Source organism: Papaver somniferum, chromosome 5, assembly GCF_003573695.1.
Source record: "Papaver somniferum cultivar HN1 chromosome 5, ASM357369v1, whole genome shotgun sequence".
Classification (NCBI taxonomy): Eukaryota; Viridiplantae; Streptophyta; class Magnoliopsida; order Ranunculales; family Papaveraceae; genus Papaver; species Papaver somniferum.
In genome coordinates, this window is record NC_039362.1 from 185139270 (window position 1) to 185159767 (window position 20498).

Consider the following 20498-nt stretch of genomic DNA (forward strand, 5'->3'; position numbering starts at 1 on the left):
GGGGTAAACCGCTATGGAGAACTAATATTATTTGGATGTGGATTGGTAGTATATGAAGATACAGGCTCTTTTGGATGGTTATTTACCAAGTGGCTTGATTTTATGTTCGGATGTGCTTCTCCTGCAATCATAACTGACCAATCCAAGGCTATGCAAAATGCCATAGAAATAGTCTTCCCAAACAGTAGACATAGATGGTGCATATGGCATGTGATGAAAAATTTATCGAAGAAGTTTAAAATTCATCGTAATTATTTGTGCATTACATATACAATGAGGTTGTCTATAGTTCTCAATATCCGTCAGAGTTTGAAACAAAATGGATGGAGATGTTACAACAATATGAATTTTCTGACAATGAATGGCTTAAAACATAATATGAAGAAAGGCTTTGTTGGGTACCTTGTTATCTAAATGATTGTTTTGGGGATGGAATGCAATCTACACAAAAAAGCGAGAGTATAAACTTACTTTTTGATGGATACCTTGGCCCTAAAATAACTTTGAAACAATTTGTGGAGAAATTTAAAGTGCAACGAGGGATAAGGAAGAGAAAGAGACTGTCACTGATGCAAAATCGTCTTCCAAACTGATTCATACTGCTACATTTTTTGAAATGGAAAACAGATGCATGGAATGTATACTTTGTCAAAGTTTAAAGATTTTCAAAATGAACTGACTTCGCAAATGTATTGTGAACTTATCAAAAAAGAAGAGATCCTCTCGGAACATTTAAGTATGTTACTCGTGCAAGTGTATGGATCGAGGGGATTGATGAGCAAAAGATTGAAAAACAGTTGAATTTTGATGTGATTTTTTAATAAAAATGGTTGCGAGGTTTCTTGTAGTTTCTGTATGTTTGAATTTGATGTAATACTATGTAGACATGCGCTTAATGTATTAATTAGGCATGGAATTAAATTGATACCTGACAAATACATAAAGATAAGATGGAGGAAAGATGTGAAAAGGTCTCACACAAGTATGAAAACTAATACTGGGTTATGGAAAACCACTGTTGAGCGTAATCGTTATAATAACTTGAGTATTCTTTTCAGTGAGGTTGCAGACATGGCGGTAAAATCAGAACTTTCTTTCAATGATGTTAAGCAACTGTCGGTCATAAATTAGATTTACTAAAAACGAATATGCAGTCATGAGATTGAAACAAAGAGTCCTACCACTAATGAGAAGTGTACAGGAGTGCAAGACAGAGATTCGATAGGAGAAGAAGTTGTGGATACCCTCACAATGGATATTGATGATACGGTAGTTGCAGATGTACTTAATCCTAAGGAAAAAATAAAAGGAATAGGAAGACCACAATCTAATACGTACAAAATTACATGGAAACGTAACAAAAAGAATCCTTTAGCTGGCAACATTGGGAGTACATGTAATGAAGAAGATGGTCTTGTATCTTTTGATGTACCTATACCAAAAACTAAAAACCAAGGACGACCACCGGGAAATAAAAATAAAAATCATAAAACTACCGATTTGAATGGATATTAAAATGTACGGGTAACTTACTTTGATCAATCTCTATTCATTATTTATTCTTTATCTCGCAATAGAATGACCAATACAGTTGGAACTATACAAGTTGTGCCACAACAATAAAGTAATGAAATAGCAACTCCTAATTATATATAACAAGCATATGGAATATTACCCCAAGTACCTATGTGGCAGTATAACAGAGTAATAGGACAAACTCATTTATATCAAGCAAACAGATTATTACTCCAGGTGCCTATGTACCAACTTTGGGGATCCTATCAACATCCACCTCCTCATTATGTAGCTAGGTATGCCGGTGGTAAGATTTATGGTGATTCTTTTATGACTAGTTTTCATGGAGATATGCGACTTGTTTCCATTCAGATATGTATTTTTCTTAGGACTTGTTTCTATGGAGATATGTTATCAATCTGTAGTCGTGGTTGTTTTAGGATTTCAGTGGAATATATGTTATTAATTTATTGTCGTGGTTGTTGTAAGATTTCAATGGAGTAAGTTCTTTTCATATGCAAGAGTATGCATCAGTGTTGCCGCCTAATGCCCCTAATTTGAAGATATTTAAAGGGTAAACAAAGTAAATGTATAACTCAATTTAGCAGTAAAACTACCAAACTGCATCTGTTTTGGACTAATTATGGATTAAATGCTTAAAATTTCCCATTTTTTGGAAGGCCCGCAACTTGTTATTTTTTTGGTAAATATGTGACTTGCGTTATGTAAGACCCAACTTGACCTTTATAGGTAAATATGCGACTTGTTTTGTTTTGTAAGTTGTCGTTGTAATTATGCAAAATACTATACATACTTCTGTTTAATGTAATTCACTTATGTTTTTTGAAATTTTTCCATGTAACTATAAGTAACTTGAATGCATGAGAAATAAAACATGAGAAAATAGCTATAGAAAAACCTCTGAACTTGAATATAAAAAGCTTACTGAAAATCTACAATCACAATTATATTAAAAACTGATGCAAAGTTTACAATTCAGATTCAGAATTACAATAGAGGAATTTGATTGTTAATCACAATCATATTATTTGGCAAACAGAAAAACTACTTAGGTTACATGTATCTTTTTCATCAAATGTAGTTTCTCATATCCAGCTTCTTGGACCGCTAATTCATGGAAGCTTTTGTGGATTCTGATTCCTGTTTTCTGTTTCACCTTATCAAATTCCACTCCAACTTTCACTTCAACTTTCTGACATTGTGTAACTTCAGGAACTTCCAATTTTTGGTCTTTGTTGTTAATGACACCCAAAATCTCAACCTCTTGACATTTCAGTAATTTTGCACACATCTACATATTTAACATAAAAGGATTCAGGGACACATGATATCTCTCATAATTTTTGAGACAATATGAACTCTTGAACTAAATTAAAACACTCAACAGTGACAAAAAATTGAGCACTAAAAGTCAAATGCAGTATGAATGCAAATACATATGTTGTCTGAAATTCTTCCAAAATAACATCTTCGCAGTATCCGTCGTATTCAGAGGGCATCGAGAAAGGATAATATAAGTGATGGAAGAATAAGTACACTGTCATCAAAGATTCAATAGAATTAAAATGCAAGAGCAGAAAGATCAAAATCAAGTGGACATGCAGACTAACCTATGTAATTTGAGGTTTGGGAAAATACAACTCAAACAATAAAAAGGAGTTCAGAGAGCACCCTCCGCACCTATACCATATCAACATATATATCAATAAGTGAAAACCAAACTTCAAAAGCAAAAGATAAAATTTAGAAGATAAAAAGTTTGGGAAGTACTTCTCAGAAGATAAAAGTTAGAAAAATTAGTTTGGAAATGGTACGCAATAGATGTCAAACAGGAAGATAGTTGACGCAATTATTTAGAGTTAATCTAATCATCCGCTTTACTGCATAATAATCATGATTTTTTTTTAAGAACGGAAGACCACCAACAGATTCAATAACAAGGAACAAAAAGATACATATAAAGGAAACAATATCATTTCAAGACTTAATTTCTTAATTTACATATCAAATTTCTCTAATAAAATGAAAATCTAACAGTAAATTGATCATCAAACCAAATTGCTTAAAATAAATAAATAAAAATGAAACCATATCTGAAATTAAAATGTTACAGTATGTTCTTAGGGTTGAACTATCGAATCATATTATAATTCTTTTTAGAGTTTTAAATCTAAATGGTATCCAAATGATGATAAAATTAACTAAGACTAACAAAAACAGAGAGATGGTATAGAACCATTAGTGAAAAATTCAAAATCAAATTTCCCACTACCCCATTCAAGTATTCCGAGTGTAACTCATTTTCATCTCTTCTTTTATTCTTATTTCTCTTTTCAAATTTTTGTCTATGATGTGAATTTCTTCCATTGATAACGATGAAGAATGAATCTAAGGGAGATATATTATTTTATTGCATAAAAAACTAGGAGAAGCAAAAAGTCGAGGATTTTGCCTCCAAGAAAGAAACTACCAAAATTTTGAAAGTCGTTCTAAAACATGCTATCCAACTTATAGCCTGTTTGGATAGCACATCAGAAATAGCTTTTTGATTTCTATAAATCAAAAAGCCACAAGTTAATTTGGTTGTCAAATTTCAAAACGACTTCTAGAAGTCAAAAGGTTAACCTTTTGTAAAGCAAAACAGTTTTGCTTCTGATTTTTGCTTCTCACATTCTATCCAACTTATAGCCAAACAAAGAAAGAAACTACCAAAATTTTGGAGTCGTTCTAAAACATGCTATCCAACTTATAGCCTGTTTAGCTTTTTGATTTCTAGAAATCAAAAAGTCACAAGTTAGCTTGGTTGTCAAATTTCAAAACGACTTCTAGAAGTCAAAAGGTTAACTTTTTATAAAACAAAACAATTTTGCTTATAATTTCTACTTCTAAAAGTAGTTCTGAAATGATGTACCCAAACTAATTTCTAATTTTCTTGCTTCCAGAAATCAAAAAACAACTTCCGAGTATATATCCGCACATCCTATAATAATTTTCGACTTCTAGAAGTTACAGGAAATCATATGACACTAAATCCAATTAAGCTTTTAGAGGAAGCCATTTCTAAATTGAACTACCTTCTCAAATACGCGGACGACCGTGTTCAAAACTCGTCGTTGAAACTTGGAGTTGGAACACAGAAATTCTCCATCTCCTTCACTTCCTCCTATTATATACGGCCACACCACTCTCTTTGTAGCCATGGATATTGACCCAGATGATTTGTTTAGAGATGACGACGAAGACCAAGATAACGAGTACTATCAGGTAAAACCTTAAACCTATATTCTTCTTCTTTCTTTGATTTTGTTTTTTCATTTTCCCCTATCTTGATTTTTAGCATGAAACTTACTTTTATCAACTTTGATTATGATTCAGGATAGTAATTATGGCAGGGAAATGGTTGTTTATCTTGTCGATGCTTCTCCTAAAATGTTCAATTCCGTAACTGTTTCAGTAAGTATTTGATTTTCTTTCCTGTTTAATTTGCTCTGAAGTGTTGATTAGAGAAGTTTAATTTGATATTTTGGGGTTACCTTGCAAACTTATCAATACTTCCCTAAACCCTAGTTTTTCTAGGTTTTCCCCAAATTGAACAAGAGTGTAAGATATGGTGGATGGAAGATGTAGCAAATGCAATGCATGTTTCATTAGTTTATGTCTAACTGTTGTGGGGTCAGATAATAATGGCTTAGATGTCACATTTTGTTTTATATACTTTTTTGTTTGATGTTTTGATGGATTCAGAATAGGGCTGCACAACGGGTAGGGTGGGTAGGATATGGCCTATACCCGCCACCCTACCCGTTTACTGGCGGTTAAGAAAATCTTTACCGTCATCCTACCCGCCAAATAATGGATAGGGTAGGATACGGTTAAAAAACTGGCGGGTAGGATAGGGTTGGCGGGTATGAGTAGGGTATGTGCACCCCTAGGTAGGGTGGGTAGGATATGGGCTATACCCGCCACCTACCCGTTTACTGGCAGTTAAGAAAATCTTTACCCGCCACCCTACACGCCAAATAGTGGATAGGGTAGGATACGGTTAAAAAACTGGCGGGTAGGGTAGGATTGGCGGGTATGGGTAGGGTATGTGCACCCCTAATTCAGAGTTAATCAACCAGATATGGTTTGCATTGTAACAAACCTGTGGTTTTGGGGGCGCTCAATTGCATATTCCCTCGTATAACCATTCAGAATGGGTTAGGAATGGTTAATCAAATTAAATTCTGTAGTTTCAGAGGTGACTGGCTAGCCTATTGGCGAAACTGTGAATCTTATCTTATTGATTCTACCAATTGGTCTTAGTATGACAGTAGAGCATTGAGAATAATATGAAGCGGGTTTAATTTTCGTGGGTCTGGCATAATCTAAACCTATATCTATCATCTATCTGGACTTGGTATCCGTCGTCTCTAGTCAACTCTTATAGTCGAATTCCTTGGCAGTTTGATAACCTATGTCTTCTCAGCTTCTATTATATTGAAGTGTTAATACATTATATAAAGAGGGGAGCTCCGTTGCCAGTTGTTATTTTTTACACTTTCAAAGCTAAGTTTTTGATGGGGTCACTTTAAGTGGAATAAATGCTAATTTTTCTGTATTACTGGTCTTTTCATTGTGTATTGTACTCTCGAACAAATTTTACTGGTCTTCTCATTGTGTATTGTACTGTCGAACAAATTTCATAATGTAACTTTGCATCTTCTGATTTGAGTTTTAATCATTGATAATCACGGTTGATTTTCAAACCGGTAGATGGTGATGTTACATGTTGCAAAATGTGCGACCTTTTAATGAGAGTGTAGAACACAGTGTTCTACGAAAAAATATCTTCTAATAGTTTTCACTTTCACCCTTATAAAAGATTTACCGCCAGAAGTCTAAGATGCTGTCATTTTAACAATGTCAACGGATCTCCCCTATTATATAAATTCTTCTCCATAACGCTTGTTTATTTTCCTGCCACATTGATTTAACTACTCCTGGTTTTCGATATCTGCAGGCAGATCAAAAGGAAGAAACACATTTTCATACTGCTGTCAGTTGTATTTCCCAATCATTGAGGACACAAATTATCAATAGAGCTAATGATGAAGTTGCAATTTGTTTTTACAACACTGTAAGATTTCATTCTGTTCTCCGTTTCTTTAACCTAGCATATGGGTGTAGGAAACTATGTGAGGAATTCAATTAATGCATCTTGAGATATACTCTGTGCAAGAAAGAGGAAGTTTTTTTTTAAGTCTTTCAAAGGAGAAGAAAAAATAAGAAAAACTTCCTTGCACAATATTCATTATCAGTGAGTAACTTTGCTGCCTACTGACAATGTGTAAAATATTAACATGAAGTGCCTTTTTTTCTGAAGTTATCTGGGTGGGTTTCGTAAGTAGGTATATTTTTTCAAAAAGATTACTGGTAGCTTCCGATACGGAGTTGTTTTTGAGGGGGATTTGGAATTGGTTGTTAGTTTTCTATTGAATCTCAGCTAGGTTACTCTCTTAATTATTGTCTCCCTTTGCATATTTGCAGAAAGAGAAGAAAAATTTGCAGGATCTGAGTGGTGTCTATGTATATAATGTCGCTGAAAGAGAGGATCTTGATAGGCCAACAGCAAGGCTCGTAAAAGAATTTGCTTGTATAGAGGGTAAGTGCTGGGAGGGGCTATTAGCTCTTTAGAAGTATGAAGCCTTCAGACTTTATGAGTAACCTACTATTTGATGTCTTTTGGTTCTGTAGATGGTCATTTTCTTGCATCAAATGCTTTTCTTTTTTGCATTAGGTTATTTACATTGCCTTAGAGTATGCAAGATAAGTAAATATGAGTAACGAGATGGAGTTACTTAGAAAGTGAATATCATAAGAGAATAATTACGGAAATGAGTCTGAGGAATTCTACTTAGAGAGCCTGGAACCCTTCAGACTTCACGAGTAACCAACTATTTGATGTCTTTTGATTCTGTAGATGGGTAATTCTAATTAGGGACTACTGGCTCTTTAAAATGAAGTCTTTAGACTTTACGAGTAACCCACTATTTGATGTCTTTTGACTCGGGAGATGGGTGATTCTCTTGCATCAGATGCTTTTCTTTTTGCATTAGGTGAGGAGCAAACTGCTAGGTTTTTTTCACTTAGTTACATGGCCATAGAATGTGGGGAGCGCAAGATAAGTAAAATATGAGTAACAAGATGGAATTACTTAGAAAGTGAGTTTATAAGAGAATAGTTATGGAATTAGTCTGAGGAATTCTACTTAGAGAACCGCGAAGCTCAGTTGACTTTCACTCAGTTATGTTATGACATCGAGTAGTGATTCTAAAGGTCCCACCCACCACCATTCCCTTAGAATTTGCGAGGGAGTTTTCATTCATCTTTATAATCAATATTCTCCCTGTTATGTTTCACAGTCATAATACTTTATATTGAAACTTTATTACAATCTACAATCACCGCGGGTCAAATTTTTTTTTTTACTTTTATTTTCACTGTAGGTTGCTAAAATTATGTCAAACAATCTTAAGTATTCTTGGCAATAATAGCAGAGCTGTTTTTTGGTTTTAGCATGCCTAGCTCCTGATACCATTCCAATGGTTATTTTGATTACTAAGAAAGACTTACCAGAATAATTCCTCTAATTTCAATATAATCTTCATTATGTGAAATTCACCTAGTGAACAATCTCTGTTCACTCCCCAAGAATCACTCCTGTGGTGGATTCACAATAAAAAACGATAAGTTTATCCATGTTTTCATATGTGGACAAGCTTATGGAGGCCAAATTTGGGGGAACCTCGCTTCCTTACTTGTAATAGAGAACAATTACGGTTCTCTAGTTTTTGTAGATCATTTCAAGTTATAACTCTTTGTTTGTCTCAGCCAATTGTTTGATTAAGGTGTCAAAATAATATTTTGATTAATGTGAAACAGATACGTTTATGAAAGAAATAGGGAGTCAGTATGGAATTATATCTGGGTCTCGGGAGAATTCCCTTTACAATGCAATCTGGGTTGCACAAGGATTGTTACGCAAAGGGTAATATAGATCTCTGATTCTTATGGATTTACATTTAGATGATCTTTGTTTTAGCCTGTGATATAAATCTATTGGTTTCAGATCTGCAAAAACCATAGACAAGCGGATGCTCTTGTTTACAGATGAGGATGACCCTTTTGGAAGGATCACTGGTGCAACACAGAAAGATATGATAAGAACGACGCTACAACGCGCAAAAGTACTACACTTTTTATTTTGGATGCAGTTATGGTTTATGTTTGAAGAACACCTTATTGATTGGAGCAAATAATTCATTTGTTTTCAGGACACACAAGATCTCGGCATCTCAATCGAACTTCTCCCCTTGAGTAGGCAAGATGAGGAATTCAACATATCCCTTTTCTATGCTGTATGTATCTCTCCACCTAAGTTTACACTTAGATCTGTTGGCAGATATCTTCACACCAGTAGAATATTTGATTATTTTTTTTTGTGTTTCAGGAGCTAATTGGATTGGAGGGCGATGCTCTTGCTCAATTTATTCCTTCAGCAGGAGAAAAGTATGCAATATATCAGATAGATTTCTTTTGTGGATTTTTCTTAATATTTGAATAACATCATGTATTAGAACTAGAAATGCAGGTTTGTTAAGTAGCTGTATAACAGTGTCATGTAGATTATAGGTCTGAGCGCAATAATCCGAACATATGATTCATGCCTGATGAGATGCATATCATTATGACTCGCTGATAAATTATTTGAAAGTGTCATTAAGTTATATGGGGCTAGTTGACTTCATCTATAGTTGGATTTTCGGAACTATGTCTGTAAATGTTTAGAGTATCTGATGATGGAAAGAATCAAAAGGAATTACAGTCTAAACATTAAAGTGGTTTTCTGTGCTCAAAACTGTAAAAATTTTTCAAGCAAATCAATTTTTAATTTTTGTCTCATCACTTATATATTTTCGTTATGCTGCTAAGTATTGCCGTAACCTTCTCAATCCGGTAATTCTGGCTTGATAATATAGTAATGATGGCTCTGCGGTAAATCAGTACTCAAAAGTCAAAACAAGTTTTTTGTCAGTGCTAGAATAAATGATATAAAAAAAGAAGTAGCACTAGGGAAGCCATGATATATGATAAAAATCAGTTTTCTGTTGAGGCTCTGTATTCCGTATGATTTCCATCTATTGTATAGTTTCTGTGGCATCTATTGTTTCGATTTGTGGAGGAATGAACTTCCCCTGTAAAGTGTGGATAATTTGGAGTGGAAATATGTCTCAGTTGAAAATCAACTCGTCTAATAATTTGATACTTGAGCAGCAAAGTTTAAACTTTCATCAAAGCATGGTACTCATGTATTTAAATTCTTGTATTGCCTTTCAGATTGGAAGATATGAAGGATCAGTTGAGAAAGAGAATGTTCAAGAAACGCAGAATCAAAAGAATCACTTTATCCATAGCTGGTGGTATTTCTATCGAAGTGAATACATATGCTTTGATTCGTCCAACTGTTCCTGGTATATGGTTCACACGATTCCAATATCCTATGTAAGACCTATCTTCTTTTCCGCGGTTCTGTATAATCTCTTTTCTTCTTTCTGTAGGGGCAATTACATGGCTTAATTCTGTTACCAACGAACCTCTAAAGGTACACAGTATCATTCTGCTGCTTATCTTGTCATTTAATGTTTTCTCAAGAATCAAAAGTCATCAGTAGTTTCTTATCTCATTTTTTATTTATTTGTTTGTCGAATGCAGACTGAAAGGTCGTTTATTTGTGCGGATACTGGTGCATTAGTGGAGGAACCTGCCAAACGATTTCAACCATATAAAAGGTCAGAATGTTTTCTGCCATAGAGCTTTGGTAGCTGTAGTGCCAGTTCTTGTTTCCACAGACCCTTAGTGGTACTGGTTTTCTCTTTTGATCAATAAAAAAGAAAGCAAACAAAATATAGAAAAAGGATATGGACTGCAGAAAACTAGCCAGTCATTGGCAAATCTGGATCTTTACAAGTAGTTTATTAATGCATACTTTCATTGAGAATTGCTTCTCTCAGATGAAGTGTAATTTTTGTTTGTTTGTCATTCTAATTCACTCTACTAACTTTTCTTTTGCATTAATTGTTTCAGCGAGAACATTAAATTCTCCACAGATGAGCTAGCAGAGATCAAAAGAGTTTCAACTGGTCATCTCCGACTTCTTGGGTTCAAACCCTTGAGTTGCTTGAAAGATTATCATAATCTGAGGCCATCAACATTTCTGTTCCCCAGTGATGAGGTGAGCTGAATCTCTTTCACATGTCTTCATTTAGCTCATATTCTCAGCTAAGATGCATAGCTTCTTACAATTGCCAATCCCTTGATAGTGTTGATTATCAATGACTGTTACTGACAGAGTGACAGATCAATCAAGTGATCTCAAAGTCATGCAATAATGTTTGGGTAGTTGCGGTTCATTTGATGAATATAATGTAAGACTAGAGAATAAGTATTTACTGCTCTAGATACCAGAGTGAAAGAAACCAAAAGATGAAAACAGTAGTAAGGTACGATGTTGGGGTCAATCATAACTAACTCTCTCCTAATTGATGGATGCTTGATGCAGGAGATAATAGGAAGTACGTCTACTTTTATTGCGTTACACAGATCAATGTTACGGTTGGGTAGGTAAGTTTGTAATCATCGTAATAATTTTTTGCATCTTAAATATTACACCTTAATCAAATTCTTAATTTGGCCTTATTCAGATGTGCAACTGCATTTCATGGTAGTTCAAGTCATCCCCAATTGGTTGCTCTTGTTGCACAAGTAAGATCATTTGCTTCTGTAGATGTGTCCCAACTCCATCCCATTTCCTGCACGATCAAATTTTACACTGTGTAAATGTTGCTCACTTTTGTTGAGTTTCACAGGAGGAGATAACTAGTCCCAGTGGTCAAGTTGAGCCTCCAGGAATGCACATGATATATCTTCCATATTCGGACGACATTAGAAACATTGAAGAGGCAAGACGCCAATGATCACTTTCCCACTGATGAAGTTAAGTTATTATTTGTGTTATGCTTAAGAAAGTTGTGATGTTTAATGCAGCAATTTATGGATACAAATTCGATGACACCTCGAGCAACTGATGATCAAGTAAAGAAAGCTGCTGCTCTAGTAAAACGTGTGGACTTGAAAGACTTTTCAGTTTGCCAGTTTGCAAATCCAGGTAAATGTTCCTCTTCTCGAAGTTCCAATTTGAACCCTTTACCTAAAGAGGAATTTAACTGTACCAGGGAGTTGTTCATGTTAAAAGTCAGCTCCTTGTAATCATTTTACGTATTCTTAAGCATGAATCTTACTTTGGTTTCAAAATACTCCTAGTATTGACATATTTCTGCAGTTGTAATATTTCATCTCAAACATGTCATAAGAAATATAAATATTAACAAGAGATATTATCCTTTCAGAATTCTGTAGAGACAAAAAAAACACCATTATAAAATACATGACAATTGATAAACATCATAAACACCTATGGGTAACTGGTATCAAATAGAGTATAAAGTAAAACAATTACTGATACGGTAAAGTATAAACAATTACTGATAAGTTTTATGGAATTAGCAAGAAGATGTAGAAAAATATATTATTTCACTTACGGTCTTTGACTTGGACTTCTACTTTTATTTCTTTTTGCTTATATGATGGAAACTCATAGAAACTTAGAGGAGAGTCTTAGTTACAGCACGTGTCATCCAACCTTTCCATCATGAATTGGGTAGACACCTTAGCTGAGTCATTCGACACCTTGGAGTTAATTTTACACTTGACTAAAGCTTAAAAAGCTTAATCTTATCATTTTCTGGCTTAGATTTAATTAGTCAGAGGTTAGCTTAAGCTAAACATGATTTGTTGTTCAAACCATAAAAAGCCAACAGTTGGAGAATGGACTGCGAAATGTGTTTTACCTATCAGTTTCTTAAGTGTGTCATAGTCTTTTAAACCCCTCTTTAACCTCACACTTCTGGTATTTGTGCGTTGTTATAATTGAGGTTCGAGGGATTTTAAGTTGCACGGACACTACAATAGAGAAGCAATTTTTTTCAAACAAAAACTCCTGTTTTTGAAACAAGACTTTTCTGCAGCCTTGCAGAGACATTATGCTATATTGCAAGCCTTGGCTCTTGACGAAGATGAGATGCCGGAGCTAAACGATGAAACTTTACCAGATGAGCAAGGCATGTCAAGGTAAACAGTCTCTACCTTTATATTGACAGCTCAAATTTTAGACTGCACAGCAAAAGCTAGTATTTGTTTTTGCTTCTAACTTTTTGTATTTTAGTGAGACAATAAACTGACTCGAACTTATAATAACATAAATGATCAATTTAAAATCTATCTGTTGCAGACAGGGGATCGTTAAAGCTCTTGAGGAATTCAAGGTTTCTGTGTATGGTGAAAACCATGATCAGGAGGAAGCTGACGCTGCCTTTGCAACGACTTCAAAAAAACGAAAGGCAAATGCTGAGAATGCATCTAAGGAGGCGGAAAAATATAACTGGCCTGAGCTTGCTGAACAAGGGAAGGTTAGTGAACATCTGGCTTTTGTGTTTTACTTAAATCCTTGTGCATCCAAATATCAAAAAAATGTTAAAGACCTGGAAAATACGTATACATGAACAGTATTGGGTTATGGGGTGTCCGACAGAGCTGACTCAAACTGAGACAGCTAGGTATGAGGTGACGAACACAGCTTGAGAGCAAACTAGGTGAACAAACTATCCTCTGATCAGGAGGAGACATATCTGGCTTGAAACATAACTCATAGAGGAGCAACACTTGGGGAAGTTAATAAAATTAGTTTCCTTTCATTTTTTTGACCTACCTTTAGGTTTTTGTATCTACCTAGTTGCCATGTCACCTAGCGTCAGACATGAGTATTATAGCAGTATTGATATATGTGGACATAGCAGGTTTTTGATAATTGCAGTGCCCTTGTTATGTAGGAAAGTGCAGTTAAAAAGAGAGTTTAATTTTTGATTTAAACTGAGAAAGAGATTGTCAGTTTCACCACTTATAACATGTATGACAAACTGCTTCATTCAAGCAGTGTAGCCATAAACAGTCAACTAGACGGTGAGGTTGTCTGTTTTCGGACACCATCTCTGGATTGCTGAATATTATTTTAACCACAACTGTGCTAAACATCCATACATCAATTTGAAATCTGCTAATGTCCACTCTCATAGTCTCATGGCCCTTATTTTCCTTGCAGCTGAGCTATCTAACAGTGGTGGATCTAAAACGCTATCTGACAGCACACAACCTTCCTCTTAGTGGGAAAAAGGATGATTTGATCAAAAGGATCTTAACTCACTTAGGGAAGAAATAAGTAAAATTTGGTTACCCAACCGATGTCCACATGGTAAAAGTGCCTTTCTAATCGTTTCTAGAAATGGTATAGTTCTGAAATTTACTCCTTAATTTTAACCGTATGTAAAAAAGATGTTGCTGATAAATGATTTTGAGTGGACTGTCTTTTTTCTGGTCTGCACTTGCTCCTTTTAACTGAGACGAATGAACATCAAAGGTTTAACACCCATCTTATTTGGTGTAATCTGAGTGACCACTCTTTGAGAAGAAAAAAAAAATAAAAAATCCTAAACAGTACTACCTCCACCTAATTTGACCCTTTGTTTAGACTTTGAATTCTTTTAATCCACCCCAAGATCTAAAAAAATCCCACACAGACAAGCTTAATCTTCACTTTCACTCCACAACCACAATCCTCCTCTTCTCCACTTTGAAGCATAAGTTTGACACGACTCTATCTGAAAAATGGTGGTAGAGTGTAAGTTGACACGGCTCTGAAAACGGGGGCTGTGGATTCTGATCATGCGACCTTGCGAAACTTCACAAGCATGTATATTTGAATATTTGAACTTCGATTTCACTACTATCCTGAAATAGAGCAGGCAGACGCCACCACATCAACCCTTTAAACCTAACGCCGAGAAATCAATAATCCGTCAACTTCTACGGCCTCCAAATTCACCAAAAATGGATTCAGTCAGTAAAACTAAGCTCATTTATTTCCAGGATATGTTGACTCTTCAGTCAAAGTCTTCATTCATTTCTCACTTTCAGGTAATTTTCAAAAACCCTTTATTTTCTGCCATAATCCATCCCCCAAATTGTCTTTCCTTGTGAAAAAGTTGTATTGAATTCGGGAAAAGGGAGAAGATAACAGGTCTGCTTTGATATTGGAATCCACCATTTTTCATCCACAAGGAGGCGGACAACCATCAGATATTGGGTACATTTCCAATGAGAAATCCGATTTCAAATTCATTGTGAATGATGTTAGATCAAAAGATGGAGTGGTAAGCAATTCGTTTCCTTCTTGTTTTTTTTTTTCAATTTTTGTGCCCTAATTTTGATAAGTTATTCTGTTTCTGGGTGAGGTAATTTTAGGTACTCCATTATGGGTGTTTTGAAAGTTCTAGCGGCGGTGAACCAGAACTTGAAAAGGCGCAAGAAGTTTGCTTATTCGTCGATGAAAAGCGAAGGATTCTTAATTCTGGGTATGCTACAATTCCAGCTCCTTAATCATTACCATATACTGAAAACAGATTCATACCTGGTATTAACATGTTCTTCAGCTGTAATATTCATATCTTCACCTAGGATAAATAGTAATAGTAGGGGTGCACATATCCTATCCTTACCCGCCACCCTATCCTACCCGTCAGAATTTTTACCCGTATTCTATCCTATCCGTCATTGACGTGTAGGGTGACGGGTAAACATTATTTTATCCGCCGTCAAATGGGTAGGATGATGGATAAAACCCGAAATTATCCTACCCTACCCGCTTACCCGCATAATATATCAAAAAGACCAAATAGTCCTTGTGGTTGGATAGAGTTTGATCAAGTGATTCAGTACATTTAATATTGATTATGTCAGCTTCTTTCTTCTGTACACGGTTATAATATATGATATGTATTGTACTGCTGCTCCTCCTGTGATTTGAAAGATGAGTAAGAATATCACCAACAGTGAATGCCAGGAGTTTCCTCATTTCCGAACCTTTACCGAATTGCTTGCTTTTTGAACTCCTAAACTGCTATGGAGAGGGTTTGCATATTAAGAAGAAGTGATTCCAAATTACGGTGCACATGCACAGTATTACTTCGTTGTTGTTACAGTATGACGAGAAGGACCCAATGTATTATTAAATAATAGCGGGGACCCATAGAAGAAGGACCCAATGTACACGTTTGTGTTCGTTTAGTTTGCAAAGTGGTTCAATTGTTTGTAGTAATTTACAGATTTTTACGTTGATTGGCTTTATCTGTTGTTTTGCAGATTTATTTGGTGATCTTAGTACGTATTCCATCATCGTAGATGAAGATTGAAGAAGAATGTCATATGAAGAGCTTTTGGTGATGATACTAATGCTTTTACAGGACCCTACCATCAGTTTTATCCTGTTGGTTACTATTGAAAAGAGAATTGTTCTTTTGGTGCTCAGCTTGTACCCTGCAGAAGCTATTTCTAAATTTTGATAGAGTTATTAGGCTGGTTTTCAAGATGATATTGTTATCTGTATTTGGTAGCTTTTGTTTTCCCCTGTCATTGTCATATCTATCCTAGTCTTTTATGTTTCCAGGGGAATCATATTATCAGTCATATCATTTTATCAAGCCTTTTTGTTTTCTTATGCATCATCTTCTCTGTTTTTTAATCTATCCAGCTAATATTCACAGGTGTTTGCCAATTGGTTATAGTGGTGGAAGGAGGGTAGACTCTAAACTTGCAGAGTGGTCCAACTTCCCTTCCCTGGCATCCATGAAGGCCTTCCCCCATTGATACATATTTTGACTGTCGGACCCCAAAAAAAAACACGGTTATCTCCGTCATCCTATCCTATCCGACCCGCCAATTAATGGGTCGGGTAGGATCTTATCCGTTTAGTGGCGGGTAAAAAATTTCTTACCTGCCAGTCAGCGGGTAGGGTGGCGAAATAGACCATATCCTACCCACCCTACCCGTTGTGCAGCCCTAGTAAATAGTGTTACTTTTTCACAACAGATATTACCCTTAGTGGCAATTTTGTAGACAGAAAAAACACCATTGTGACCAGCATCAAACATATTTCTGATAAGCTTTACGGAATTAGCAGGGAGATAATAGAAAGAACATATAGTTTCACTTAGAATGATGGTTGAATTGTGATTTTTCTTTTACTGCAACAGGCTACAGCCTACAAGAGTCTTATAAGTATTACTCAACCTTAATCTAGCATTCACCCAGGCTATTCTTAACATTGGATTAAACATAATCTTACCTTAATTCAGCTCATTACGATCCGGATAAAACTAATCAGAATTATCTTAAGATAGACATGATTTGTTGCGTAAACCATAAGAGACCAACATGCCAATCATTATGCGTAGTATCATTACTTCTAAAAATGTTTTATCTTTGATATCGTGGTGAATGAATGTAATCGCGGAAAATACAAAATAACATGTTTGTTTTTCTGATTTGTGTTTAATTTGATCAAGTAGTTCAGTAATCGTGATTTTTTCATTTTTTATAGGTTGCATTCAGCTGGACATTTGTTGGATACTTGCATGCAAAATGTGGGTTTAGGAAGTTTAGAGCCAACCAAAGGTTACCATTTCTCTGATGGGTATGTTTTTGGAGCAATACTGACATGCTGACGGATAAGTAGTAGCTTTGGAAAATGAGTGTTTAAAGTTCAGAAGTTATAGTATTTTGACCCTTTCTTCTCTCATCTATAAAATTTAATCAATTACTACTGTATCAGGTCGTTAAATTCTTGATATTGTTTGTTGGATTCCTTATGGCGGCTGATACAATCTATAGTCCTCATGGTCGGCAACTAAGGATTTTAGCCTTTTATTATTACCTTCTAGCATCGGGGAATCACTTAATCAATCTACATTGGCTCGTTAACTTTGTTGATTTCAATTTTGATCCATTATGTATAATATTAACATTTGCAGGCCGTTTGTTGAGTATAAAGGCATAATTCCACAAAATGAATTGCAAAGTAAACAAAAGCAGCTGGAGCTTGAGGCAAATGCATTAATATCCAAAGGAGGAAAGGTCTGCATCAAATTCTACTAGAAACATGTATTTCCTTTATATTCAATAATATTAACAAATAAACTGTCTGTAGGTTTTTGTTGCTGTTCTTCCATATGACAAAGCTTCAGAGTTATGCGGCGGGTCTCTTCCTGAATACATCTCCAAGGTCAAAGCTCACAACACGTCATTCTTTAATTTTGTTCCCATTTTAAATGCATTAATCTAGGCCGAGTTTCGATATGCATCTTAATTGTTCTCGTCCTCGCAAATTTGCAATTTGTGCAGAGTAGTACACCTCGTGTCGTGAAGATGGGGAATAGTCCAGGCTGCCCATGTGGAGGGACCCATGTTTCTGATATCAGTGAGATCAAGAACTTGAAGGTATTCTCCTGTTAACATATACATAAAGTGGTAGGAATAAAATGTCTGTCGTTATTAAGTGGAGACGTAAGAAGGGACCATTGTCTTCATGTTAGCCTTAGATTAGTAGTATATGACATGATATAATAGACAAAGCATGTAAATCCCATCAAACTCAAGGGACTTAAACCTAGTAAGTTTTCTACCTTGCCCATGAGCATTGCCAGATACTGATATTCACAAAAATTTGCAGCTGTGGATTCAATAATTGATGATGGATTTACTGGTCAAAGCTTGAAAAAGATTATACTTTTTCCTCTGATCTATCAAAAGGATCATTCTGCAAGTCAAAATGTTATGCTTTTTGTTGTTGGCAGACTTAAACTTGTGAGCTGCATTATTTCTTTATGAAGTTTACTCTATTGACCTTCTCAAGAAGCCCCATTCCATGAGAACTTTTAGCTATCATTTGCACTACTCTCACATTCTGTGGGGTGAATTTTAGGATATCAAACATTTTATTGTAACGGAGTATATATATCCTACAGAGGATGATTTATCAATCTACTTCAGCTTCTGCAAGTAGATTGACGGGCATATTTTCTTCTATTCCTAGAGGCCGATGGTGAAAGAATAGCATTCTTTGATGATCCCTTCAATCAAAACTGTCAAAGAATAAGCGTACATGACAGCCTATCTTAACTTAATAACTTGATACATTTGACAACCTAGATATATCTATCTAGAGGATTTAGAAATCTAAAATGTGTGAGAAATCCACATTTCTTGTAAAGTTAATGTATAGCTTCGAATTTTGTTGTTATTGCTTCATGTTATGCTGTTCACTGTACAAACTTTTTTAATCCAGGTTACTCAGATCCGTGTAAAGAAGGGTTGCACAAAAGTGTTTTATACCATAGAGATCTAACCTTGTCTGGTTCCATTTGAAGAAGAGAATCTAGAGTGAACTCGGAACAAGTAAGTTGGAAATGTGGATTATTTTTGCGAGTTGGAAATGTATGAACTCTTGCTTTTTGTATTAAAATTATTAAGAAACACATTATACAGTCTGAATTGAACCCAAACCCACATTGTTATTTTATAGTCTGTCCTTTACCTTTTATATCAATTTCTGGTTGGAAATTGGTTTGTCTTTATTATGGTCGTTTTAGTCTGGGAATACTAGGAAAGTACTTTGTAGAGTTTAAAAAACAAACAAACTTAGTACTGATATGAAGTGGAAATTTATGGCTGAATGTTGCTGATTAACTCCATTCAAACATGAATGAGATGATGAACTCATCTTCTGAGTCCTGACCTTCTCAATACAAGAATTGGAAAGAGAGGGTATCTTTTTTTTTTGAATCCTATTATTGGGCTTTGAGGGTGTGGCTTTGGGGGCTTAAAGTGCTAGGTGGAGACTAAATGGTATAGGGGGAGATCAGATGTATGTGAAAGTTCAATCTAATTCACTTAAGACGCTTTACCCTTCCATTAACTGATTAATCTAATCAAAAAATAATAATAAAAAAAACAAACTGAAAATCATTAATTGAAAAAAAAACTGAAATTCATTAAAACAAAAAAAAATTGACCCCCTGTTCATTCCCTTCTTCTCTGCCGCTTTTCTTCTTCTTCTTTTTTCTTCTTTTTTTTTCTTCTTCTTCCATTCTCTTTGTTTAATCAACGATTAATCGTTGATTAAAAGCATGAAAGAAAAGAAAAAATTAGGTCAGTCTTCGTCGAATCAGCCTCCTATTGAAGCAGATAAACCAACTTCAACTAAAGAAGTGGTAAGTGAAGATGAAGAGGAATTGAATGAAGGAGGTGGATCAGCCTCCCAGACTCCTGAGATGACAACAATAAGGTATGAATCGAAATACCCACTCTTTAGCTAAGCTTTTTATAGATCTTTCATTAAGTTTCGAAGATTTTAGGTCTGAAAAAACAGTTTCAGAAACTGTTTACGGCTGGGAGTTCTTTGATTCCCAGTCGTAAATAAGTATCACGGTTAGGATATGTTTGTTTCCCAGCCGTTTATATGACAGTTAGGAGATCTAAGAACTCCCAGCCGTTTGTATTCTCACGGTTCGGAAACTTTTGAATACCCAACCATAATTTAGTCGACGCGTACGCGATAGAATAATCCCATCCGCAACAACTTAATCACGGCTGGGAGTTTCCAAGCCGTATATGTCTCTGTGTTCGAATGCATGTTTCAGCGGTAGTGGTTACGTCTAGGTTTTATGTCCGTAATTGATTTTCCAAACCGTAAATAATAGTTACCTAGCCGATTTTCTGAGACGGTTAGGTTTTCCTATCTGTAATATGAGTAAGCAATGAGAAGAAAAAAAAATCCCAGCCGTTATTGTTTTACGGCTTGGTCGATAAATCAAAATCCTATCCGTTATTCTTTTTGCTGCTGGTTGTTTCTATTTATCCTATACATTTTTTAATTACGTCTTGGTCCATTGATAATTATCCCATCCGTAATTATG

The 20498-nt window shown here is 35.3% G+C and overlaps 2 protein-coding genes across 2 annotated transcripts; both read left to right on the top strand.

Annotated features, from left to right (window-relative positions):
* Window positions 1-4552: 4552 nt before the first annotated feature.
* Window positions 4553-14071, top strand: LOC113283927 (ATP-dependent DNA helicase 2 subunit KU70-like). Its single transcript, XM_026533307.1, has 19 exons — window positions 4553-4800; window positions 4912-4989; window positions 6539-6655; window positions 7066-7180; window positions 8461-8566; window positions 8648-8765; window positions 8853-8936; window positions 9029-9087; window positions 9916-10049; window positions 10137-10180; window positions 10291-10367; window positions 10663-10810; window positions 11138-11199; window positions 11280-11340; window positions 11445-11537; window positions 11623-11743; window positions 12663-12765; window positions 12926-13103; window positions 13793-14071. Exons 1-19 carry the CDS (start codon window positions 4735-4737, stop codon window positions 13907-13909), a joined length of 1881 nt encoding a protein of 626 aa, XP_026389092.1. The 5' UTR covers window positions 4553-4734; the 3' UTR covers window positions 13910-14071.
* Window positions 14072-14200: 129 nt separating this feature from the next.
* On the top strand, window positions 14201-18962 carry LOC113283928 (alanine--tRNA ligase-like). The gene is made up of 8 exons (XM_026533309.1): window positions 14201-14664; window positions 14754-14900; window positions 14992-15101; window positions 17126-17218; window positions 17556-17658; window positions 17732-17806; window positions 17926-18021; window positions 18869-18962. Exons 1-8 carry the CDS (start codon window positions 14578-14580, stop codon window positions 18926-18928), a joined length of 771 nt encoding a protein of 256 aa, XP_026389094.1. The 5' UTR covers window positions 14201-14577; the 3' UTR covers window positions 18929-18962.
* The last annotated feature ends 1536 nt before the right edge of the window (window positions 18963-20498 follow it).